General features: G+C 52.8%; 1 protein-coding gene across 5 annotated transcripts in view; it reads right to left on the minus strand.

Moving 5' to 3' along the window:
• The window catches only part of LOC105491902 (DLG associated protein 2), a 921,137-nt gene that overhangs the window by 721,235 nt on the left and 172,640 nt on the right, over nt 1–27,262 (minus strand). For 3 of the 5 annotated variants that reach the window (XM_071068680.1, XM_071068681.1, XM_011758615.3), the window contains 2 exons: nt 17,036–17,347; nt 7,760–7,814 (listed from right to left, as the gene is read on the minus strand). In XM_071068680.1, coding sequence (XP_070924781.1) covers nt 7,760–7,814; nt 17,036–17,227 — 247 coding nt within the window. In that variant the 5' untranslated portion in view covers nt 17,228–17,347. The remainder of the gene's footprint in view (nt 1–7,759; nt 7,815–17,035; nt 17,348–27,262) is intronic. The other 2 variants (XM_071068682.1, XM_011758618.3) reach the window with 2 other exon arrangements.

Here is a 27,262-nt window from a genome sequence, read left to right on the forward strand (position 1 = left end):
TAACCGTGCAATTATTGCTCTGCACAGAAGTGCCCGGCCCAGAACGGACGGGGGCTGACCCTGCTTCATTCAGGGGTTGCATTTTCCCCAGGGGGTCACATTTTTCCACTCAGCACAGACAGCATCTATGCTAGAAGCCTCATGAAATGAAAGACCAGTGGCCCTAACACACTGATACGCGCCCCCTTGTTCGAGCAGGAATTAAACAGCGTGACCAATTTTCTAATAAAGGCATTTCCAGGGTATGAAATAAAGTCCTTTCAAGCATATGAGGAATGTGGTTTTTTCCTCTTTGGCTGGTGGGGAGGGAGAGAGGACGCAGGAAACAAGGTGAGGAATGTGGTTTTTTGCTCTTTGGCTGGTGGGGAGGGAGAGAGGACGCAGGAAACGAGGCTCCAGCTCACTGGAAGGTGGTGCTGGGTCATTAGAGACGGGTCACGGGGAGGCTCCAGGGCGTCTGCCTTCGCTTCCTCCCTCCAGCTCAGCCCTGGCTTTGGTTTTGCTGCTCTTACTGCGTGAATCACATCGTATGGAATTCTATTTGCACAACCTCAGTGCTTTTTGGAAAGAGAAAAGGTATTATAAATAATTTTAGTATCTGGGTAAAAAGAAATTTACTTGAAGTATTTGGTCTTTCAAAGAAATGAGATCTCATCTTCAATCTTTTTTTTTTTTTTTTTTTTTTGAGACTGAGTCTGGCTCTGTCGTCGCCCAGGCTGGAGTGCAGTGGCCGGATCTCAGCTCACTGCAAGCTCCGCCTCCCGGGTTTACGCCATTCTCCTGCCTCAGCCTCCGGAGTAGCTGGGACCACAGGCGCCCGCCACCTCGCCCAGCTAGTTTTTTGTATTTTTTTTTTAGTAGAGACGGGGTTTCACCGTGTTAGCCAGGATGGTCTCGATCTCCTGACCTTGTGATCCGCCCGTCTCAGCCTCCCAAAGTGCTGGGATTACAGGCTTGAGCCACCGCGCCCGGCTCATCTTCAATCTTGTATGTGTGAATACCGCTCCCTGACTTCCTGAAAACAGGTAACATCCACACGTGGAGATTTCCCATCTCTTGGAGCAGCAAACCCGTCTGAGGTGCCTGCATAGCTCAGTTCCGGGGCTCCGGGGGCTGTGCCCACAGCCTCCCCGTCCTTCGGCTCCCACGTCAGGGTTCCCGGTCCACGCCGTGCTGTTCTGCATCAAATGTGACCGGAAAGTCACAGGTGGGTAATTCAGGACTTATTCAGGTCACAGGGTATCACACACTGACTTAGTGCAACACACATATCTGAGGCACAGCTGTGGGACAATGAAGTCACAGGTACCTCTGGATCTGTTTTCTCTTCTGCAAAATGGGGACACATTTTCTATCTCACAACAAAGTTACAGGACTAGTCAAGATGAATGTGAAAGCACCTTATAAACTGGAAAGCATTAAAAAAGCATGGAACGTCCACTATTAGTGTAAGAATTCACATGTAACACAAAGTAACAATGTCGTTGTCTACATAGCTTTAGGAATCCTATGCCAGGGAGGTGTGACATTAATGAAGTCAAGTCTCATTTCCACATATACGCTCACGCCAGACTCTCAGTGCCACCAGCTATCGCGAACTGTTGGCCTTTCAGACAGGCCTGTAGCAGAGAATGCAAACTGGTCCACTGACTTTCCGTTATTTGTCCATCATGAAATTAAAAGCTCTTTAAAACCTTTAGCTCACGAGAAATCTAGGGGATTTACAATCACCAAACAGAACCTTTCCTAACATTTCAACAATGGTGTCCCTCTGCGGTTTTGAACTAAACCTGCAAACTGCTCCAGTGGCGACTGGGTTTCAACAGCTCTACGTGCGGAAACTTAATAAAGTATAATTAGGTCTGCCACCCTGTAGGCTTCTAAAATCCTACCTTGTAATACAAATATACTCAACATCCAAATATAAATCACAAAAACATTCGCTCAACCTACGTAGATTTTTGAAAATGAAGCACTCCATTACAAAGGCTACATTTCAATCCAAGATTTCATTTTGCCAACGCACAACTAAACAGCTCGCCACCCTGCAGAGAACACACAGGAACTGCAGCTACCGAAGGGAATGACCACAGGAAGGTTACACAGAGAGGAAGGCGGGCACCATGGTACGGGGAGCCGGCTCCACAGAGAGGAAGGCGGGCATCTTGGTGTGGGGAGTCAGCTACACAGAGAAGACGATGGGCACCACGGTGCAGGAGCCAGCTCCACAGAAAGGAAGGCGGGCATCTTGGTGTGGGGAGTCAGCTACACAGAGGAAGGCGGGCACCACGGTGCAGGAGCCGGCTCCAATGAGCTGGACACAACTGGTGGCTGCCAAGAACTCCCCACAACTCGGTGTCCAAGAACGTCAAGCAGCAGCTTGAAACTGGACCACAGAAACTGGCAAACACTAGAACAAGGCCTCCCCACCCTCCCTCTCACCCAGCATCAGAAAGTCAGTTGATAAATGCTGACCAGCACATTGCTGTGGGGACCCACTTTCTTTTTTTTTATTTTTTATTTTTTTTTGAGACTGAGTCTCGCTCTGTCACCCAGGCTGGAGCGCAGTGGCCGGATTTCAGCTCACTGCAAGCTCCGCCTCCCGGGTTCACGCCATTCTCCTGCCTCAGCCTCCCGAGTAGCTGGGACTACAGGCGCCCGCCACCTCGCCTGGCTAGTTTTTTGTATTTTTTAGTAGAGACGGGGTTTCACCGGGTTAGCCAGGATGGTCTCGATCTCCTGACCTTGTGATCTGCCCGTCTCGGCCTCCCAAAGTGCTGGGATTACAGGCTTGAGCCACCGTGCCCGGCCAGGGACCCACTTTCAGAGTCAGGAGTTTCCATTACGTATTTGCAAATAAAGCCACCGTCAGTCCCACAAACACAGGGAAGTCACGTGAAACCTTTCCACCCAACTTTTATATATAACGTGTTTCACAGTCATTTTGTATTCACTGTCAATTAGAAACATAATGTATCTCAAAAATCAAACATAGTACTCCCGCACGCTTGATCTATTTGAGGTTTCATTATTCAGTTGTTATTATCAAAGTTTGCATGGGTAATTACTGCTGCCATATTGCAAAATCAATTCATTCTTGAAAATTCTAATTATTCTTGGCAGTAGAATAGGCCATCTCCTGAAACACTCAGGATAAAGGCTGTGTGAGGCAGCTAAGCCCAAAGTCAGAACCTGGCCAACTGTGCAGCCTAAAGAAAGAATGTATTACGCTTACAACTGTGTAACTTAATTTTCCCAAATGTCACGGCAATTCTGAAGTGAAGGTCATTAACAATCAAGGTAAGGAAGCCAGATCTTCTAGGAACTAAACAGCTCCCAACGTTTTCCCTGCTTAGATCTCACTGTCAGGGAAATGTGGATTAAATGGAAGGTGGCCTCTGATGTGTTCCCTAGTATCCTTCCAACATACATTATATATGCATCCTTCCAACATTCTCCAGCATTCTTCCAACATTCTCCAGTATCCTTTCAACATACATTATACATGCATCTTTTCAACATACATTATACATGCATCCTTACAACATTCTCCAGCATCCTTCCAACATTCTCCAACATCCTTTCAACATACATTATACATGCATCCTTTCAACATGCATTATACATGCATCCTTCCAACATTCGCCAACATCCTTCCAACATACATTATACTTGCATCCTTCCAACATTCTCCAGCATCCTTCCAACCTACATTATATATGCATCCTTCCAACATTCTCCAGTGTCCTTCCAACATACATGAAAACATGCATCCTTCCAACATTCTCCAGTGTCCTTCCAACATACATTATACATGCATCCTTCCAACATTCTCCAACATCCTTCCAACATCCTCCAGCATCCTTCCAACATACATTATACATGCATCCTTCCAACATTCTCCAACATCCTTCCAACATTCTCCAGTGTCCTTCCAACATACATTATACATGCATCCTTCCAACATTCTCCAACATCCTTCCAACATCCTCCAGCATCCTTCCAACATACATTATACACACATCCTTCCAACATACGTTATACACGTGTCCTTCCAACATACATTACACACGCATCCTTCCAACATTCTCCAGCATCCTTCCAACGTACATTATACACACATCCTAAGAAACAGAGTCCCTGAAGGAAAACACACCGCTTAGGCCGCGTCATCTCTTCACCATGGAACCAAAGTTCTCACCCCTCCAGTTGGGTCAAAAGTACTAAAGCAACTGTAAGAGGTCTCTGTTGCTAGGAGGAACACCTGTTCCTAGGAGGCACACCTGGCTATAAAACTTTAGACAGGTTCACTTTCCCTCAGGAAACAGCGACTCGTCATGAAAGGATATTTGTGAAAAAGTCACTCCTCAAATAAGGATTCCAGCTCCACGCAGGAATCGGCAGGCATCTGGGACTATTTTAACTGCACGATGCCTTGAGTTTCACCAGAAACTCGACAGCCCGAGTCCAGCAGCAAGTGGGCCTGCCTTCAGCCCAAACGTGGTGGCGCGTCCAGGATGCCGTGCCCAAGGCCTGCCTTGCTTGGCGATCCTTTCTATAGCCTGCTAACCAAAAAAGGTGTGCTAAGGATGGAACACCCCCTCCAAGGACACCAGTCCTAGTAAAAGGTGATGCTGGATTCAAGCCAGAGGCAGCTGCTAAAATCCAGACACCTGAGACGTCCACTCTTCCCCAAGTCACTCCACCTTCCTGTGTATTTTGGCTTCAAAGCCCACTCCAGGTAGGTCGCAAACCAAAGGCCTGTGAAAGGCCAATCAGGGGTCACCAAAGCAAGAAAAGGCAAGAATGCTTAGAACTAAAGACAGGCATACATGTGTTTTGGGTTTTTTTTTTTTTTTTAAAGGCTTAAAAGCTACATATGCATTCACGTTTGTGCCTTCATGAAAAGGATGGTCACCTTGGTCACATTCTCCACCAACAAACACGCTTTTCTGAGAACAAGCAGCCAAACAAGACCGTATGGGAAAGTAACCAGTGGGATTCCCTCTGACGCTTCACGGCGTTGCCTAAAACCATCACAAGTAATCAAAACTGCGAGAGAAAATGATAATATATTTATCTTTCACAAGCAGCCATGTTTAATTCAGAAACATGACATGTATAAAATTAATGGAGTATAAAGCGTTTCTAAAATAAGTAAAAACCAAACGAGAAAAAAGTGATGATTCATCCCAAAGTTAATCTTCTTTCTAATTCTGGTCAAGCACCCGTAACGCAGAATCCACCGTGGAGCTGCTGCCTAAGCAGCCAGTTTGGAGCACTCGCTACATTCTTGCTGCTGGGCAGCCGTCCCCATCCTCCTTCTGCAGAACGCGCTTCACCTTCCAAAACGGAAATTTGGTGCCCATTCCAAAGTTAATGTCCTTAATGAGAAATTTTGAAAACTCTTCCACAAAACCATTAAGGTAGAAGAACATTACAGTCACCCTTACAAGAACCTTTACATGCCACTGAAATGCAGAAGCTTTCACCGAGAACCTCTGCTGTGTTGAGGTCCGAAGACGTTTCCAAACGAGATCTTCTAAATCATGAAGCAGCTTTGGACATACTGGAGCAAATTCTTTGCTAAAAGCTAGAATTCTCCCCATCTTTCCATTCTGAATGGACTTACACTTTTAAGAGTTATAATCTCAACCAACTCCTCTCTCTTCTCTGGAGCCACTCCTTCCCTTATCCACACCGAATATTAAAGCCTATGGTCTTCCACAGCTGACATGACAGTGAAACATTCTATAATATAAAAATAATTTTGAGGAAATTGCCCGGCTACTGTCTTCTGCATTGAGGCCCCAATGGAAGGCAACTCTCTTGGTTCTACAGATTGATTACTTAGAGTCTCATGAAGAGCAAATAAAACATCTCCAGTTGGCGATGTTTTCCAAATTAACTTAAAACCATTAACAGAACAAATTGTCAAAAAAAAAAAAAAAAAAAAAACAAGGAAAATGCATTTCCATACTTAAGACCCACTGAGATGCCCACAGTAGTTAGCTTTTAACTTATTTTATCGTTATTTCTGATGTTTCTTAGAATCAGAGTAATGATTCACCTGAACCCGGAAAATTAATTTCTTTTAAAAAATTTTGTGATGCTGACTTTGATGGACACAGTTGCCAAAATCTTTGTTTTTGCACATGTGACTTTTTCATGTAATTTTACTTATAACCAAGACTTCCAGAAAATAAAAAGAGGCTCAAAAATATCTGACACACTCAACGAGCTTCCCCGTAAGCAGTAGATATGCTCAAACTTGTAGCTGAGACACAGTTGACTGGGTAAAAAAAAACAAAACAGGGACAGTTCTGTGTTTGAAGAAGAGTACCATCAGTCATGTCATCCATCCATGCTCATAATTAATAAATAAAGATTGTATTTTTCTCAAAACACCCGGTGTTTTACTCTGGAATGTATAATACAGACAACGTCGGCTACTGAGATGCCATTCTTAGTGGTGAGTCAACAGTAAAGCCCAACAAATTAAATTCTTCTAATTGCCATGGAAGAGTCTTTGTAATTACCTTGTTATAGCTAGAAAACAAGTAAGAAAATGTCAGCAAACCTCTGTTTCATACGCAACTAAGATATCCTGGGACACAAATACACACTTGACAGAACATGATTGCTTTTAGAAATGAATAAACTCGCACCACCTTCTCTTTACTTTCCTCAGGACTTGCAATTTCTTCGATAAACATAAATCAGAACTCTTGCAGGAGGATAACAAAAACGCAGATCCATATCCACAGGATAACAAGCCCCGACTGATTCTTTTTTTTTTTTTTTTTTTTTTTTTTGAGGCGGAGTCTCGCTCTGTCGCCCAGGCTGGAGTGCAGTGGCCGGATCTCAGCTCACTGCAAGCTCCGCCTCCCGGGTTCCCGCCATTCTCCTGCCTCAGCCTCCCGAGTAGCTGGGACTACAGGCGCCGCCACCGCGCCCGGCTAATTTTTTTGTATTTTTAGTGGAGACAGGGTTTCATTGTGTTAGCCAGGATGGTCTCGATCTCCTGACCTCGTGATCCGCCCGCCTCGGCCTCCCAAAGTGCTGGGATTACAGGCTTGAGCCACCGCGCCCGGCCCCCAACTGATTCTTTTTCCCCTTCATTGTATGATAACAAAGTTTTTTTTAGACCTTCTCTTTCTTCGTCATGTTTCCTTAAAAGTCACGCAAAACACTTCCTCACAACCACCAGCCACACACACCTGTCCTGTCATGAGAAGTTACGCAGAGATGGATCTCCCACTTCAAAACATTCATGCCCACGTTTTATTCACTGAGACCTTGGGGGTTTTAAGAACATAACATCTAGCCAGTTCCTTCCCTGATCACAAAGAAAGGCCTTGACTGCAAACAGACTCCAAATACATTTCACTCTAGCCAATAAAAATGGTGTTTTTTCCTTAATAAATAAGTATAATTAGCAAAAGAAACAGCTTTGAAACCAACAAATTCAAGTTTATAAGACAACCACTTTCCCTTAAAAACCTAATACAACAATCATCTATTAATAAATCAATTTCCTCTGTCAAATAAAAACAGATCTCTGGGCTTAGCTCATAACTCATTACAGAACTAAATATCCTATTTTCACATCTTATAGTTAGTTAATATGCAACCTTGCACTAAAAACAACCCACAACATAAAAATGCACAAAATATCTAAATTAGGTAATCACATTTCTCAATTTTGCTACTGATATGAAACCTATAATCTCAAATCAGAAGAATGAAATGTATTTACCTGTATTCCTGTCAGGTAAGATACAGCAATGCTTCTGCAGAATGCCAGGCAAAACCTGTTTGAAAACAAACAAATAAAATGCATTTGTTATCATTCGGGTGGAGGAAGGCATCTCACTAACTGTTACGAGTGTTTCTTCTAATAAGGTCATCCAATGCTGCACAAAGTCAGCACGCCCAGAATGGCCTAACAAATTAAATGGTACAGAAGAATCGTGATGACATACATTTTTCATTGAAAAGGTTAATCATGTGAGTGTGATTATCATCTGTGCCATTTCTGGAATGGGAATGCAGCCGGGTTTAATGGATGCCCCTAATGGGCCATCAGGGTCTTGAAAGCTGTACTCCAGGGGCTCCCACAATAAGGTAAATGGACCCACCAATTTTTGTGATGGCTTTTAAAATATTAGGCGCAATTAGAGCCTGGAGATGGAGGGCTGCTGGAACGTTGTGTTGGGTCTTCTAGAGTCTGAGCTTCCATCAAGTGTGAATCACAAAGAAGAATGTGAAAGTAAGGGCTGCATTTACATTCATACTTCAGTAGTAAAATGTGAAGAAAATACCTTATTTGGTAAGGGAAGGAGAGGTGAAAATAACAGAGAATGGCTTTCCCAAGATTCATCAACATAAAACAAATTGCAAAGCACACAGTCCAGTAACGTGCAGCTGAAGAGATGTCTACGGGAAATGTGTGATTATCTTTCTAAACCCAATTAGAGGAAAAGCTGAACTTTCATCCTAAATACTCCACACGACGAACTTGCAGCCATTCCTCAGCCCTCCATGAAGGCAGCATCTACAGGTCTCTGCTTATTGCCTGTTCTAGGGCAGGGCAGTTTACTCAGGAGAGAGGGAGAACAGAGGTCTCTGCTTATTACCTGTTCTAGGGCAATTTACTCAGGAGAGAGGGCGAGCAGAGGGTGTTGCAAAGAAACACCAGTCATATGTTGGCCCTGGATCGACTTTCTGTCTGGCTGAGTATACAGCAGGCTCTCATAAATGCAATGGATGAAACCACAAGAGATGATCTGGAATAACCACTCCCTTCTCCTCCATCCCCCCACCGCCTTCTATGTTGAAAAAAGAACAATTCTCTCCCAAATACAATCAATCACAAACAAGACAGTATTACAAACTTTCAACTCTGTGCAAATCAAGAGAGACAGAAAATAAAACAATAATGAGTTTTAGTACCTACCAAATGCTGTGCAAAATGTGGAATTAAAAGTTCCATCACATGCTTCTCATTTGCACAGAGCTGACCGTGTAGCTGAGGCAGAGAGCAAACCCTGGTGAGATAGTCGGGGCAGGGAGGCGCTAACCCTTGTGATCACCACAGGGTCAGGTGCTGGCCCCGTGCCACGTAGAAGCTGTCGGTATTTTTCATCAGTGTGGTCTGAGCCTGTGGGGTCATATCTGACACTGTTTCCCTGATGAGCTCCTAGTCCCCATGCCCAACAGTGCAAGAACACACACCCACACTCAAGTCCTGAGGTTCGACACCTCCGAGGGCTCCTTGCAGATCTGCCCTCTGTCTCATTCCACAGCCACACCCATTCACTCACCTTTTCCAGAACTTTCCAAAGGGCCTCAGGGATCAAGGCCAGGCCTCAGAACTCACCCCCTCCGGAGGCAGTCAACGATCCACTAGGTCTGAAAAGGCTACCGCCTCCACACCCTACGTGGAGATCAGAGACACACGTTTCCATAGACAGGCTCCGCGCGCGTCCTTCCCTAAATTCACAGAATGCTTTCCTGTGCCAACTTCCCATTAACAGCCAGAGGGGAAACACTGACCTAGTCAGCTGCAGACGCCACCTGAGGGATCTCTTCCCTCACAGTCTCCTCCCGGCTGAAATCGTGAGCTGCTGCTGCTGCTGGGTGCTGCTCCTAAGGAGGGGCTGCCCACGGGTGAGCCCCAGGCACGTCCACAGCAGAACTCGGGGCCTGCTCCGGCATCCCCGGCACCGACCTAACTCCAGACTAACTCCAGCATCCCCGGTACAGCTCTAGACTAACGCGAGCACAGGCGACACCACTCCACAGACACGTCTTGAAGAAGCGGGAATGAAGTCTCAATCAATCAAATCACAGCGCGGGACTCCACCACCATCGGTGCCCTTTCACGGTCTCGGCCACGTTTCTATCCAGATGAAAATCACAGGCAGTGGTGACAGCATTGGAGAGGACCGTGAGAGGTCACAAGACATGCGTGTGAGGCCAGTAGGACACGTGCTCGGGGCAGGAGGGCGGGGCTGGGACCCCAAGCTGTGGGCCGCCGCACCAGGACCAGCCCAGGATGTCACCTCCGTGGGAGCCAGCACCCCCCTCCAATGCTGCAGCTCCCGTGACCGTCCCTCCAAACCCTGGATTCTGACAATGCACAGAACCAGAGCACTGGAGGTGCTGATGGGAGCCCACGTCCTGCCTCTGGGGCTCCTTTAGGGTCAGGGACAGGCAGGGTCCTCGCTCCGCAGAACTGCAAACCTCAAACCTCATCCCTGGACACGGGCACTCAGGCGACCAGGCCTCACGCATGACACAGTTGCATCTCCTGGGGCCTGTTTTCCACCATCTCTGTTCGATTTGAAAAAGGGCTGTTGGGGAGGAAATCACTGGAGAGCCACCAGTTCAGACGCACGGCGTGTTGGCCGGGTGATGGATGATCCCACGAGCCAGTCATGGGGTTCCCGGGGCAGCTGTGCACCGTCCACTCTCATGGAGCCAAGTACGCCCGACCCCTGGGGTCCTTCCAGCCCCTCGCTCTCCCCAGGAGGCAGCCCCAGCAGCTCCGACCAGCAGAGCCACTCACTGCACCCTGGAATCTCGTCGGATGGTCCCACAAACACAATGCCCAACACTGCGGCTCCCACAGAGCTTTCCTTGAACCTGCCAGAGAGTTCTTTTCACTTGAGGATCCAAGACAAATCATCAACCTTCCAGGGCAGAATCCACTTGTGACTTCCCTAAAGGCAGACAATCTGTGTTCAAAAAAGGTGCTCATACCTAACATTGACAGCGTCCTCCCCGCCACAGTCACAGGCAGGACAGTGCATTAAATCCAGACCAGGGGCGGCCTCTGGAAGGCTCAGCACTCGTCGCTTCCTGCACCGGCTCTGGCTGGAGCAGGAAGGCAGGACCATAATAGGTTCATTTCTTCCTCTCTGAAGGATTTACAGAAGACCACAGACACGAATGAAATTATCCTCACTGCCCAAGGCACGTTTGAAAGTTCAGTTCCACGCAAGCTGCCTGTTCCACGGCAGCTGAGAAAGATCAGGAGGCTGAGTTCTCCTGCCAGGGCTGCCGCGGCCACAAAATATACTCAGCGGTCACCCCGAGGTGTCCGTCCATACCTGCCCAGCTGTGAGCGCTGACACGTGTTCCTAATATACTGATTTCTAACCCCTCCGGGGCATCAGCCTGAGCACGGCCCTCCTTGTCTGAGGAAAGCAGAATCGGAGAGTGTGGAGAGGGGGCACCCCCCGGTCAGTGGCCGCACGTCCACTGGGCTGTCACATGCAACCATGTAATTTTCTTGAGACACAGTCTTGTTCTGTCGCCCAGGCTGGAGTGCAGTGGTGCAATCCCGGCTCGCTGCAACCTCCGCCTCCCGGGTTCAAGTGATTCTCCTGCCTCAGCCTCCCTAGTTGCTGGGATTACAGGTGCGCACCACCAAGGCTGGCTAATTTTTATATTTTTAGTAGAGATGGGGTTTCGCCACATTGGCCAGGCTGGTCTCGAACTCCTGACCTCAAGCAATCCACCCACCTCGGCCTCCCAAAGTGCTGGGATTATAGGCGTGAGCCATTGCGCCTGGCCAGCAATGTAATTTTAATTAATGAAAATCAGTTAAAACCTGAAATCTGGGTGCCCGGTCACACTGTCCACATACCACATGCTCACAGGCTGTGTGGCCAGTGGCCTCGTCATACACTGCTGATGTTGGACACGCGACCAATTTTCAGATGAAGAAACTCAGCCCCAGCCAGGGCTCTGGACACCCCACCAGCATCCTGTCTCTCCACGCAGGGCCTGGACTGCGTGTGTCCCCTGTGTCCAGAGGCCCAGGCCCGGCCACGCCTCTTCCTCACCCTCCCTGATGCCTCCGGTGCAGCTCCGTCCTCCAAGGGAACAGAGGGTCCCTGATGAATGTGAGTCGGAGCTGGGGAAGTGCTCCTATGGAACGCATCAGTCCGCTGCGGCCACGTAACAAGCACCATAAACCAGGTGACTTAACAGAAATGTGCCGACTTGGTTTCCCCCAAGACACTATTTCCAAAGAAGGGCATGTCTGGAGGCACTGGGCTCCATCACACACTTTTCTGGAGACACGATTGAGCCATAACATCTTCAGGGATGAGGACGGGAGAGCCTAGCGTCCTCCCTGGCCGTGCCATGCACCGAGTCACCAAGCTCTTGGTCTCAGGGGCCCCCGTACAGAGCGGGGGGATAACACTCACACCAGGCAGGGCTCATGTAGTAGAAACAAGCTGCCCCGCGATGACGTCCTATGGGAAGCAATCTGACACTGGCAGCTGCTGTATTCTGAGATGGTGACAGTCGTTACCAGCTCTACATAAGCCACAGCCACAAAAACACACAGGCCTGTTGTGGCTGATTTTATGGACATGGCCTTGAGCTGTATCACACGTATTGAGCCGACATCACAGCCTTCAAAGGCGCTGCCCCCGGGGCTCTGCAGTTACTTCTGCCGCCCCTCCCTGCTCTCCAACTGATGTTTGAACCAGCGGGCAGGACGCCTACACTTCCCTTATCCTACAGCGAAACCCAGCTATTCCCCAACCTACTGAGCAGCTGCATAAAACATCCTTGTTTGTCATCTTTGGCCCCAACCAAAGTCACAGGACTCCCTCCAGAAATCAAAGGATAAAAACGTCCTGATATTAACAAGATAAAAGAGCATGGAGGCAGCAAGGTAACTCACAGGGACTCTGAGGACGCCGCGTGGGATCCCTCGCCTGCTGCTCCACAATACCCGTCTCAACCACGCCCCCCACCGCCCCCGCCCACCCGCACACTTTCCAACCCCCTGTCTCCGCCCACCTGTCCACTTTCCACCACCCACCCGCGGACCCGCCCACCCGCACACTTTCCAACCCTCCCCTAGGCCCCGCCGACCCAGACACGTGCCCCCGGCCAAGCCCCCCCACCTACCCGCACACTTTCCACCCCCGACCCCTGGCATCCATCTCCTCAAGCCGCCAGCCCTCTTCTTCCTTCCCAGCCCGGCTGCTTCCTCGTGGTTCTCGGCTCCCCACGGCGGGAACTGTATCCCACTCACCCTCACGCACGGTACCCAGCGCATCTGCGACTCACGCCAGGCTCCCTGGGCTCAAACCTTGCACACGCCTGGGCCCTCCTCTCCACCAGCATGAACCACACACCGTGACTCCTTCCTTGAACCCTCTGAGCCCCCCGCCGCCCCCGCCAGTGCAAGACCACGTCTCCCCTCAAATTAAAACACAGTCCCAGAGCAGACGTCCACTCGGTGCCAGGTATATGGGGCTCAGAGAGGACTCCTGTCCAGTAGGAGTGACCAGAGCCCGAGAGGAATAGACGAACGTGGCTGGGCGCCCAAGGAGGGGAGTGGCCGGGCTTGGGTCTGTGCCTCCGCACTGTCCCCCGTCTGCTGGCCTCAGCCTCAGTCCAGCCTGCGTCTTGCTTCTGGGGCAACATTCCTGACCAATCCCTCTACCATGGACCCACCAGGGCTCCTCAGTTCCCATGACCATGAGTTGGAATCCCCCTGGGTTCGTCTGACCACAGAACCTCGCGGGTGGGGTCCAGTGGGGGCTGCACGGTTCCCAAGCTGCCCTCCAGCCGTTTCCTCCCTGCCCACCCCCGAGGCTCTCAACTGAGACACAGATGTCCAGCAAAGCCCTGGAACTCTCATGCCCAGCCTGCAAATGGGAACAACGATGTCACAGGACAAGTATTAAATGGCTCACAGCACATGAGATGCTTGTTGATGAGCCTGGAAGGTGTCAAGCTCAAGGGTCAGGAGACACGGATGCTGCCACTGCAATGGGGACGCCACGTACTGCCATCGAGGCTCTTCTTGCTGGATCTCCCTCTCCACTGATCAGTTTCAACTTCCTGTCCAAACCCTCCCGGTACAGCCTTCTTTCTTTGGAAGAAATTCAAATAATACAGAAATAGACCGATTTGTGCAGTGGAGGACTGCATTGCTGTTTAAGCGTCTGGACCTACTTTTTGTCTGAGACAGGGTCTTGCTCTGTTGCCCAGGCTGGAGCGCAATGGTGCGATGGTAGCTCACTGCAGCCTCAACCTCCTGGGCTCAGCGCAAGCAATCCTCTCACATCAGCCTTCTGAGTAGCAGGGACTGCAGGCACACAACATCATGCCCAGCTAATTAAAAAACAAAATTTTTAAGAGATGCGGTCTTTACCAGGCTGGTCACAAACTCTTGGCCTCATACAATCCTCCTGCCTCAGCCGCCTAAAGTGCTAGGATCTCAGGCATGAGCCACTGAGAGGTGACAGCGTGCTAGCAGTCCTCGCTCTGGCACCTCCTCGGCCTCCGCATCCACTCTGGCGGCACTTGAGGAGCCCCTCAGCCTGCAGGCACTGTGGGAGCCCCTCTCTGAGCTGGCTGAGGCCAGAGCCGCCTCCCTCTGCTTGCGGGGAGGTGTGGAGGGAGAGGCGCAGGTGGGAACCAGGGCTGCACCCAGCGCTCATGGGCCAGTGCGAGTTCTGGTGGGTGCCAGCTCGGGATAAGCCGGCCGCACACCGAACAGCCAGCAGGCACCACCGGCCCAGGGCAGTGCGGGGCTTAGCACCCGGGCCAGCAGCTGCAGAGGGTGCACTGGGTCCCCCAGCAGTGCCAAGTGGACAGCGCTGCGCTCGAGTTCTCGCGGAGCCTCAGCTGCCTCCCCCAGGGGCAGGGCTGGGGACCTGCAGCCCGCCAAGCCCGAACCCCCCCACCCCCTCCCCCGCCCGCGCTGTGGCCCAGACTCCCCAAAGAGCGCTGCCCCTGCTTTGGAGCGCTGGGTCCCATGGACCACCCAGGGGCTGAGGAATGCAGGTGCACAGCTGCACAGCCCAGACTGGGGGGCAGCTCTGCCTGCAGCCCCCCTGAGAAATCCACTGGGTGGAGCCAGCTGGGCTCCTGAGTCTGGTGGGAACTTGGAGAGCTTTTATGTCTGGCTGAGGGATTGTAGAGACACCAATCAGCACTCTGTGTCTAGCTCAGAGTTGGAAAATACACCAATCAGTACTCTGGTTAGTTAGTATCTAGCTAACCTAGTGGGGAGTTGGAGAACTTTTCTGTCTAGCACTCTGTGTCTAGCTCAAGGATTGTAAAGGCACCAACCAGCACTCTGTCAAAACGGACCAATCAGCTCTCTGTAAAATGGACCAATCAGCAGGATGTGGGTGGGGTCAGATAAGGGAATAAAAGCAGGCTGCCTGAGCCAGCAGTGGCAACCCGCTGTGGTCTCCTTCCACGCTGGGGGAAGGCTCTTTGCAATACATTTTGCTGCTGCTCACTCTTTGGGTCCACGCTGCCTTTATGAGCTGTAACACTCACCGCGAGGGTCTGCAGCTTCACTCCTGAAGCCAGTGAGACCACGAACCCACCAGGAAGCACAAACAACTCAAAACGCACTGCCTTTATGAGCTGTAACACCCACCGGCAAGGTCTGCAACTTCACTCCTGACACCGAGACCACGAACCCACCAGAAGGAAGAAGCTCCAGACACATCTGAATGCCTGAAGGAACAAACTCTGGACACACCATCTTTAAGAACTGTAACACTCACCGTGAGGGTCCATGGTTTCATTCTTGAAGTGACTGAGACCAAGAACCCACCAATTCCGGACACACCACCACACCCAGCCTATACCTACTTTTCTTTTAAAACAATGTGTATAGTTTTCACAATAAAAACTCATATCCTTTCACTTTTGGAAGTTCAAAATACTTCTCTGTTCTCTTCTCCTGGAACTTCTATTATTCAGCTGTCGGACCTACAGAGCTCATTTTCTTTTAACATCTCACTTCTGTTTTCTGTTTCTCTGTGTTTTTGTTCCTGGAAAATTCTCTCGCCTTCCCATTCCAATCTTTTAGTGAGTATCTCAGCTTCTGTCGTCCTGCTGTTAACCTCCCTGGCATTTCTTTCCACGAATGCTCCTTTCAGGCTGCAGCCGCCTCCTGGTGATGGATTCAACGCCAGCTCCTCCCTTCCAGTTTACATGTAGCCTCATAAACATGGGACGGGGCAGGAGCCATCCATGGGTACCGAACTGGGGGAAATTCTGATGGGGAACAAGGTATCATGTGGTTTAAAACTATTCCCCACACACTGCTTATTCGCTGCAAAGGGAGAGAAAGAATAGTAATTATATGTTAGCAAGACCACCAGCTCCGAGGTATAACCAAAATGAACACCAGGAGTGAGAGGACATGGGCCTCGCGGCTCCAGGAGCGACACCATGAAGAGAAGGGCACCCACCGTCCACCCAGGAGTAACGCCGTGAAGAGCAGGGTGCCCACTGTCCACCCGTGAAGAGGTGGCACCCACCATCCACCCAGTGCTCCTTTATTTTTACAGCTTTTACATGTGAAGTTATTTCCAAACACAAAGATCTTAAAGATGTGTTCCGCTTTCTCTTCTGTCACCCATCCTCTGTGTCTTCTGCCTTCTGGGATGGTGAGTCTCGCTGTTCCCATCAGCCTCGGGAGACGGAGGGTGCGTGTCCCCCGGGGCGTCCTCACAGTTTCACCCTCTGCAGTTCACATAACAAATAAGTGGTGTGTCGTGAAACGTGAAATTACCCCACACCATTGAATGTGCTTCTCCAGCCACACAAGCCCGAGACATGAATACACGCTTTAGAGTGTCAAGAACATTCACACGTACTCAATTAATTCTTTCCAGCTAATTCAACCTAGAAGAAACAGCCTTAGGTTTTTTTCTAGAATATGCGGCATTACAAGCTTTCTTTGAGATGAGACATAATAGCATTTTAACTTTTGTGATGCCAGGACTTAATGATTTCCATATTTGTTTGATAATGTCTTCTATCTCTGGCCTCCCTTCTGTGGCATTAAAAGTGGTTAAGAGATGAGGTGCCTGCTACCACACACACAGCCAGAGAGGCTGGGACCAGAACGCCCCTCTGCCTCTCGCGGCCCAGCCCCGTACCCCGTGCACCCGATGTAACACCTGTGCCTCTGCACACAGGGCTGGTATCCCAGGTCTTGCCAGCTCTAAGGAGTCACACTCACCACTGAGGCCCTTGTCAGCAGCATGGCCCAGGGAAGGCAGGTGCAGGCATCAGACAGGCTGCTCGGGGGACCTCTCACCTCTGCCGCCACGGGGAGGCCATCCTTGGCCAATGGCTCACAGGCTGGGCTGCACCTTCCGTGTCCAGGCGAAACCACACCTCGTAGGGCAGCTGAGGACTGAAGGAGTCCCATGAGGAAGGCGCTGTGGGAGCAGGTTGGACAGAGGAACCATCCAGGGGCTGGAGATGTCGTGACACCGTTGTGAAGACATCAGGCTGCTGCTTCACTGGATCTCACCAGCACCGGGATGAGCTGCAATCAGTCAACGGTTGTAATCATGAGGCAGAGGTCTTCACACTTCCACCGGCATCAGAACCACCTGGAGGGCTTGTTAAACGCCTTCTGTTGGGCCCACCCAGGAGTCCCGGGGCGGGGCCCAAGAGTCTGTTTGTCCGTCAAGCTCCCAGGCACTGTTGGTGCTGCTGGTGCAAGAAACATTCTCTGATGTGAAGGGCTCAACCTCCAGTGAACAGGGAGATACACTCCATTAACCCCCTTCAAAGCTGCAGCTGAAACCCCATTTTACACGGGAGAGTGACCAAGGCAAAAACTCACAAGCACCAGAAGAACAGACTCGGCGAGCACAAGGTAACAGCTTCCACGTGCTTTGTGAGATAAAGAGCAGACGGAGGGCCTGCTTAGAGCTGGGAATGCAGGACCAGAGGTCCTCATGGAGGCATCTGAGAACCCTAGCAATGAGCTGCAGGGGCTGGAAGCACGTGGAGTCCTTTAGGCAGGCGTCTGAAAATCCACATCCAAACCTGTGGCTTCTCCAGGCCCCTTCCCTGCACACGGCACCCCAACCTCATCTCCTTGACTAGAGAAATGGATGAGAGGGAACCGGACGCCGCACGGGCTTTGGACGTGTGCCCTGCGGATGAAGCATCTCAATAAGTGCAAAGTTCACACAAGGAACAGTGTTGCCCCAGCCGATGACCGCCTTCTAGGGACCATGCCAGGATGCACTTCAGCCTGAGGGGATACGTGTGCTGTATAAGAGATTTGGGGAGTGAAGTCGCCAGGCCTCACCCAAGCAGGAGGCTAACGCCCTGGCCACAGTGGGTTGAGTCATGGGATAACTGCAAAGCAAACCCGATGGGGAGCACCTCCGCCCCCACCCAGGTCACAGACAAGAACGGCACACAGCCTCTCACGGAGCGCTCTCCTGCTGCATGGTTTAACTGCGCGTTTGTACGGGTATCGCAGACCTGATACATGTCTTTTTACAAAAGTTTATATTCATTCATTCGTTCATTCATTCATTCATTCTCCAACCCACTTACCGCAGGTCAGGGTCACAGGTGGCGGGAGCCCATCCCAGCAGCAGCTCAGGGTGCCAGGCGGGAACCAGGCCTGGACGGAGGCCGCCCCAGGCACTGAGACAGGGACCCAGGGGACAGCAACTCGCCGCACGTGCACCACTTTGGGATGTGGGAGGAAACCCAGTCCCCAGAGAAACTCACACAGCCCTGGGGGAAGGAGCCAACCCGCGCATGTGCAGCAGGCCAGCTGGGATCCGCGTTTTCCTCATCAGTGTCATAAGGAAACGCCCTTGAACAGAAGAGCGTTATTCAGGCATCTGCCGTGCTCACTTCTGGCTCATCTGAAACTCAGGATGCAGCCCTGTGAGCCCATAGGGAGGGGAGGGGCGGGAGGAGAGCAGCAGCCAGGGCCAGGAAGGGGCGGCAGAGAGGACGGAGGATGCAGGGGTGCCGGCCCATGCGGGTGAGACGCAGCCCTTCCCGATCACACACGCCGCCGTGACTCCTTGGCTTCTTACGGGGCGCCCATGTGTTATTAGATGAGAGTAAAAGGACTCATGTAAAATAATGTCCAGCTAGTCTGCCCAACGATTTTTACAACTATGAGGAAGCACCACTGAAATGTCATTAAGAAAAAAATGTAAAAGGACCGTGAAACTCATCTGGAGTTGAAGTCCTCCGAGGCATTCCTACAGCTTTCCCGTTACAATGTAGATACATCCGCAAACTCATAGTCTTCACCTTCTTATTTAAAACAAGCGTCCAGCACACCCAGACAAGAGCAAACAGGATTCGAAGAAAGAACGGACCCTCAACACGGCCTGGCAGGACCAGGGTCGCTTTGTGACAATCGCCTGTGAAATAAGGGATTGAGGGCGAATCCACACTCACGTTTTACACCAGATTCCAGCATCCCCATGAAATGTCAGCATTTGTCACAACGAACAGAGACCCTGCTGCTGAACCCCCACTCCAAGTGCAGGAAGGGTGCCCCGACTCCACACCAGTGTGGGGGTTTCCTCCAATGCTTCTCCCCTGCACCAACTCTGGTGGCACTGAGGCAAGAACAGTCATTCACAGCCTGTGATAGATGTAAAACTTGGGGGGGACTTCGCTCCCCAAATCTCTTACAAAGCACATGCATCTCCTCCGGCTGAAGCACCATCCACGAAGACTCTTCAAACCACAGAGAATTCATCAATTCATCAAGACACACCACTTGTCTTAGTCAGCTGGGGCTGATAAAACGGAAGCCATAGACCGGGGGGCTCATAAATGAACAGCAGAGTTCATTTCTCACAGTTCTGGAGGCTGCAAATCCAGGGTGCAGGCGACGGCAGTGTCTGGTGAGGACCCGCTTCCTGGCTCAGACAGTGCCTTCCAGCCATGCCCTCCCATACAGGACAGACCTTGGGTCTCTTCCTCTTCCTACAAGGGCACGAATACCAACATGGGGCCCCCACCCTCATGGCCACATCTCGCCCTCATCGCCCTCCAGGGCCCCACCTCTAAGCACCATTCCACTGGGGACCAAGGCTTCAACACAGGAATTTGGGGGGACACGTTCAGTCCATTGCACCACTTAGATGTTGGATGGGTGTCCCAAAATTAGTGTGACTTCCCCAAATACATCATCTTCCTACCACCCAGCCCCCTGCCCTTGTATCACCCCATCCCGGCAGCTCGGGGTGCTGGGTGGAACTGGCAATGGTACCACCATTCCACTCCCTGCCGGTCCTGCACAAAACCCTGCATCCTCTCCTCCAAACCTGCATCCTGTCCATCATCCCCATCCGACAAACCCTGGAGATTGACACCTCTCACCACTGCCCCACACCTACCTGGCCAGCAACCATCCTCCCACAGCCTGACTGGTCCAGCAGCCTCCTGTCCCATAACCCTCCTTCACACCACCACTAAAAGGGTTCTCATAAACCTCGTAAATCCCAAGTCACGCTGCATCATTCTGCTCAAAACCCTCCGCGATGGCCTCGAACACTTTGTCCTTAAAGAGCCTGAAGGCCTCATGCAATGTGGCTTGAGCTACGACTCCCAGTCTCCTCCCAGTCTCCTCCCACGCTCTGGCTACACAAACCCTTCCCTGCTCCTCATCAGCGCCCAGCGTGTGGTCTCAGAAGGTGGGGGGTAGGGGAAGCATCCAGAGGCGATGGCCCCCTGCACCCCGGAAACAGAGGTGGAGAGAGCTGCTGTGTCTCAGCATGGGGGGCACACACAAAACGACGCTGCGACTGCAACAGCTATTACCTTATACATATCCACAATTTTAACAGTTTTATTTTTAGTTGACAAATAATGACTGTGCATATTTATGGAGTCCGATATGATGTTTTCATTTTGCATACAATGTGGAATGACCAAATTGAGCTAATTAGCATATCCATCACCTCAAGGCTTTACCATTTCTTTGTGGTGAAAACATTTTAAATCCCCTCTTCTGACTGTTTTGAAATATGCAGCTCCACGTTATTATTAACTGCAGTCACCACACTGTGCAGCCTCCAGAGTCACCAGCTCACCCACCTGACTCTCCACACCCACCCAGCCCTGCCATCCACCACCCCACTCCCCACCCTCCTGCCAGCCGCCACCCCACTCCCCACCCAGCCCTGCCAGCCACCACCCCACTCCCCACACCCAGCCCTGCCAGCCGCCACCCCACTCCCCACCCTGCCCTGCCAGCCACCACCCCACTCCACACCCAGCCCTGCCAGCCACCACCCCACTCCCCACACCCAGCCCTGCCATCCACCACCCCACTCCCCACCCCGCCCTGCCAGCCACCACCCCGCTCCCCCCACCCCGCCCTGCCATCCACCACCCCGCTCCCCCCACCCCGCCCTGCCATCCACCACCCCACTCCCCACACCCAGCCCTGCCATCCACCACCCCACTCCCCACCCCGCCCTGCCATCCACCACCCTACTCCCCCCACCCCGCCCTGCCAACCACCACCCCGCTCCCCACCCCGCCCTGCCATCCGCCACCCCGCTCCCCACCCTGTCCTGCCATCCACCACCCCACTCCCCACCCTGCCCTGCCATCCACCACCCCACTCCCCACCCTGTCCTGCCATCCACCACCCCACTCCCCACCCCGCCCTGCCAGCCACCACCCCACTCCCCACCCTGTCCTGCCAGCCACCACCCCGCTCCCCCCACCCAGCCCTGCCATCAACCACTCCACTCCCCCACCCAGCCCTGCCTACCACCACCCCGCTCCCCACCCTGCCCTGCCAACCACCACCCCGCTCCCCCCACCCCGCCCTGCCAGCCACCACCCCGCTCCCCCCACCCCGCCCTGCCAGCCACCACCCCACTCCCCACCCTGCCCTGCCAACCACCACCCCGCTCCCCCCACCCAGCCCTGCCATCAACCACTCCACTCCCCCCACCCAGCCCTGCCAACCACCACCCCGCTCCCCCCACCCAGCCCTGCCATCAACCACTCCACTCCCCCCACCCAGCCCTGCCAGCCACCACTCTGCTCTCCCCACACCACCCCTGCCATCTGCCACCCCACTCCCCCACCCCACCTCTGCCAGCCACTACCCCTGCCAACCACCACTCTGTTCTCCCCACCTCGCCCCTGCTCTGCCTCCATACATTTGCCTTTTCACAGATTCCCACGTGAGTGAGATCAGCTGTGCTTGTCTTTCTGCGCCTGGCTTATTTGTCATGGTGTCCCCCAGCTCCATCCATGTTTCCACAAACAACAGGATTTCATTCTTTTTTAAGGTTAAATAGTACTCCACTGTGTACATGCCACATTATCTTCACCCACCCATCACTGCTGGGCACGCAGGCAGATTCAGCATCTTGGCTGCTGAGAACGCACCGGAGGGGAGGACAGCCCTGTCCCTGTCACACCAGTCTCTGTAACACGGAGATGTCTCGACCATGCTGGAGTGACAGCCTCCAAGTCTAAGGGCTGGAATCCACAAAGACCACTCATTCCATGTCCATCTCAGGCTGCCAGGAGGCTGCTCTGGGGGCATCTCCCATCCAAGGGCTCAGCTGACTGAGCCTCCAACAGCGGAAACATCACAGTGGCCACAGGAGAGGGAGACGCACACTGCCCAGAGGGCCCTTCCCACAAGGAGGTCTCACCCACGAGGGGAGGACGCCCCTGCCTGCCAGAAGGGAAGAGCAAGAAAGGGCCTGACGCCGGAGCCACACGGCCTGGGTGACCTCAAAGCCTCAGGCCAACAGCCAAGAAGAGGAGCCTGAGCCACCCGGAGACGCTGAACCTCCCAATGCTTCACCAGTAACCATGGGAACCTCTGCACTCCGAGACAACCACATCCACATCGCCACAGCAAGAGGAGGGGCTCAGGCCCCGTGCTGTGCTGCTAGCTGAAGGGGGTCTCGCTCCGTCAGGACACACCTCGGACATCCCCATGTCCAGAGCCTATGCCAGCACCTGGCAGGGATCGTGCTCTGTAAACGTTTTCCAACAGAACGACGGTTAACAGAGTCCCGGATAGACCTGCAGGCAGGAGGGCTGCTGGACGCTGTCATGAAACCACAGCATGCCTAAGGGACTTCCCTGCCCGCAGAAAGACCCTCCCGGGAGCTTCTGGGCTGAGGGACGGCCTCAAGGCCACGCTGGATGGAGGAGCGGCTTCATCCAAGACCGCAGGGCTAGACTCTAACCCCGCCTTCCCCTTCATGGGACAGGTTTCCTGCCTATCTGCTGCAGACAACGGTGCATATTTGCTCCATCTGCCTAATTAAATCTAATTGAATTGATTTGCAATGTGAGAAATTAGATATGACACGTAAGGTAGATGAATCACAGGGCGGCCGCATCAAATTGGTCATCCTGGCAGGGTCAAAAGGCACCCAGCAGTTCAGGGTCTTCCACGGTGCCTGCCTTCCTAGCTGTCACATGGAGACAGACGTGAAACCTTAAAGCTTGGAAGGATGATTCTGCAAAACCTCATCATTTTACCCAAAGGGAAAGTGACTCTGGAGGGTGGGAGTCTCCCAGGACCCCACGTCGCACGCAGCTCAGCAGGACCCGGCCTGCCCTCGGTTCCCCTTCTGCACTTGCAGGCAAGGTTGTCTCACTTCAGGTCATCTTGTAAAAAGCAAAGAGAGCCTCTTTAGCCCCCAGCTTTCCTCTGGAGGTGCAAAGTGCTTCTGTGAGTCAAGAGCTCGAACCTGGAACCAACAGTTGCTTGCACATCCACAAACCAATCCCAGAGGCAGGATGCAGACCAGGAGGCACGGGATTCCATGGGGGTGGGTTGGCGGGGCGGGGCTGGCCAGGGATGCTTAGAAACTGCATTCATCTAACATTGCTGTAGGACCAAGAAGCTGCAGCAGGAAAAACCCTAAATTCCCTCCTAAACCTGAGATGCTGCTGCTACCGCTGGAGCACGGCCCGCCTGGCTCGGCCTCTCCTGCCCGTCCCTCTGCCCTGCCTGGTGGTTACTGGTCTCCCCTGCCTCTCTGTTCTGTAGCAGAAACAGTACTGTGCTTCCAGCACAGGGAACAGACCAGGGCACTCACCTACCCAGGGAGGCCACGTAGCTAAACACTCCTTTTTCTCTGACTACATGTTTACTCTCCCCATCTAGCTGTGTTCTCCTCTCATGCCCCTCCCCAGCCCTGGTACCCCCCATTCTACCTTCTACCTCTAGGAATCTGCAACCCCAGGGGCCTCCTATGAGAGGAATTACACAGCACGGTCTTTCTGTGACTGGCTCATTCCACTCAGCATAGCGTCCTCGGCGTTCATCCACACCGCAGCCTCGTCGGGATTTCCTTCCTCTTTGAGGCTGACACATATTCGGCTGCGTGGATGGGCCACTCTTCACTCATCCTCCCATCCGTGGACAGACACACGGGCAGCCACCACCCCTGGCTGCCACGCATGAGCCGCTGTAAGCCTGGGTGTGCAGGGGCTGCCCGAGACCCCGCTGTCCATCATTTGGATCAACTCGGGAGTGGAACTGCTGGGTCACACGGTGGTTCTGTTTTGAGTTTTTGATGAATCTCCACACACCACTTCCCACAGCACCTGCCCCATCTTCCATTCCCAACAGCAGCACCCATGACCCAATTCCTCCACAGCCTCCCAACACTTGTTATTTTCTGTGGTTTTGCCAGTGGCCGTCCTAAGGGGCAAAAGAGGCTTCCTCAGCACTGACTCATGCACACTTATGTGTGTTGTTACAGGGAAGCATCGCCCCATGCTCTGTGTGGCGCAGCCCCCAGACACCTGTGGATGTGGCCCCAGTCACTAGCCTGGCTTCCCCGTAGCAGTAGGAGCTCTCCCAGGCCCTCCCCCTCCTCGGCTGACTGGGATCCTGACGTGCTTTGCACTCCACCGTGTGTCTTTTAGAATTCTCTTTGCCTCTTTGTCATGGGATTCTTCTTTCTCAAGGGTCCTATTTATCATTTACATTAGATCTTCCTGCCCACACAACCCACCCTCCGCTCCCAGAACCAGCCACCTTCCGGCCTCATGCTCTCTGAGATGGAGGAGGCCTGTGATCCACCCTCCCTGGGCAAGGCTTCCACCCTGCGGCCCAGCAGCTGCCCACGCACGTACGGGTGCAGAGAAGGTGCCACCTGGCATCATCCGAACCCCAAGAGAACGGCTTCCGACCGCAGGGAGAGCGCATCCCTCGTCTGTCACGCGTACATCTCACCAGGGCTGCACTGCTCACATTCTCCGCAGCCTGACCTTTTGGGCGTCTGCAGCTTCTCAGCCCCACCCCTGGCCTTTCTTCTGCTTTTCTGTTGAAATCCTGAGCATTTCTCAAAATTAAGATGAAATAAAGCACCCTTCTTGACGTGCACATGCCACATGGGTCCTGGCCGCCTTTCACCTTCAGCCATGACCTGAATCACATCTGCGGGCTGGAAGCCCATGTCCACGGCCTTGGTGACTGGGGGGGTGCCTTATTTACCCTGAATTCCTCACAGCCTCCGAAACCCACCCACAGAGGGAGAGGGAGCCAGAAGCAGAAGCCACACCCTGCCCACCGTGAAGGGATGAGGGGAGGGAATGGGGGACACAGCCCTGCAAACCCAGTAGCACTGACCCGGGTCCTGGGGGGAGCGAGAACAAGGGGGAGCCAGTAAGGGGCATGGCCAGGTGGGTGGGAAGGCCACATAGTGAGGATCTCCCAGCAAGAGGGCCAAGGACATTCCACACCATGCCCTCGAGTTTACGGGTGTCAGGAAATGCTCCTGGATGGCTTGGGCACAGAGGGGAGGTTTGCAAAGGACATGGGGCTGAGGCTGGAGACACAAGGGAAGCAGATCCCAGCCACACTCTGCCGAGGGGATCTGTGATAGGACAACATTGAACCTGTACCTGGACAGGTGGCTCTGGTGGTGGCACTGGGTGGGTGAGGGCAAACCTGCAGGTCCCCACTGTGAGGCTCCTGAGGTAGAATCAAGAAAGCACAAGTGGAATTACACAGCCTCCGAGGGAAGGGGAGGAGGGAGGGGAGGAGGGAGGGGAGGAGGGAGGGGAGGAGGAGGCGCTTTCCAGACCCAGAAGGGAAGCACCATCCTGGCAAGGCTGAGCAGAGGAATAAGAACCAGAACCAGAAAGGAAGACGGCCCACGTCTCCAACCTTCCATCAGGCTGGAGTGGCAATTCCCAAACTAGATTCCCATGGGAAAAAGAACGTTCCATGGTCAAAGAAGTCGAAGAATCATGGAATAAACACACTGATCCAGGTGCCTGCAATGACAAGTGGCCATAAGCGCTCTGAAAAGTCCTGCAGCAAACCACACTCTGCCATGCGTGTGCATGGCTCATCCTAGACGACTTTTCTTAATGTCTGTATCAGAAACTAAATGCCCAAGGATGATTATTCTGGCCAAGATGGCTGACTAGAAGCAGTGCCCTTTAGAGGCTCCCATCGAGAAAAAACCATAACAAGCATGTGAATCCTTCACCAGCAACCAAGGTATCCAGGTTCTGTCATCAAACTTCACCAGAAGGCTGGCGTGACCCACAGAGAGGAGGAAGAGCAGTGTGGTATGGGGGCCACCCGAGAAACACACAGGGAAGGGGAGCCCCTCCCCCCAGCCAAGGGAAGCCCCTCCCCCCAGCCAAGGGAGACGGTGAGTGAGCGCACTACCCAGGGGGGAACTGTGAGTGAACCCACTACCCAGCGGGGGGAACTGTGAGTGAGCGCACTACCCAGCGGGGGGAACTGTGAGTGAGCGCACTACCCAGCGGGGGGAACTGTGAGTGAGCGCACTACCCAGCGGGGGGAACTGTGAGTGAGCGCACTACCCAGCGGGGGGAACTGTGAGTGAGCGCACTACCCAGCGGGGGGAACTGTGAGTGAGCGCACTACCCAGCGGGGGGAACTGTGAGTGAGCGCACTACCCAGCGGGGGGAACTGTGAGTGAGCGCACTACCCAGCGGGGGGAACTGTGAGTGAGCGCACTACCCAGGGGGGGAACTGTGAGTGAGCGCACTACCCAGGGGGGGAAACTGTGCAACCCCCAAAGATCAGAAGATCCCACTCGCAAATTCACCACACTGGGGCCTAGAGTCCCAGCCCCGGAACGTGAAGATTCTTATAGCCTCTCAGCCGGAATCTGCTTAATTCTACAGAACTCCCGGGGGAAGGGTGACCAGCACTGGCTGCAGCTGCCTGCTGTCTAAGCTGTTTGAACTCCCTGGGGAGGGGCAGCAGCCAGCTGTCCTGGGGCTCGAGATGGCCTAACACGCTAAGCTCTCGGGCACCCATTTCTGTAGCTCCCGGCTGCACTTTTCCCCTGCCGGAGCCAGGGAAGCTGGATGGCTTGGTTCCAAGACTGGTCGTCACAGCCCAACACACCCTGTGGCAGTCTGTGGCCAGAGTGCCTCTTCAGGCCGACCCTGTCCCATCCTTCTTCAGTGGGTG

Source organism: Macaca nemestrina, chromosome 8, assembly GCF_043159975.1.
Source record: "Macaca nemestrina isolate mMacNem1 chromosome 8, mMacNem.hap1, whole genome shotgun sequence".
Classification (NCBI taxonomy): domain Eukaryota; kingdom Metazoa; phylum Chordata; class Mammalia; order Primates; family Cercopithecidae; genus Macaca; species Macaca nemestrina.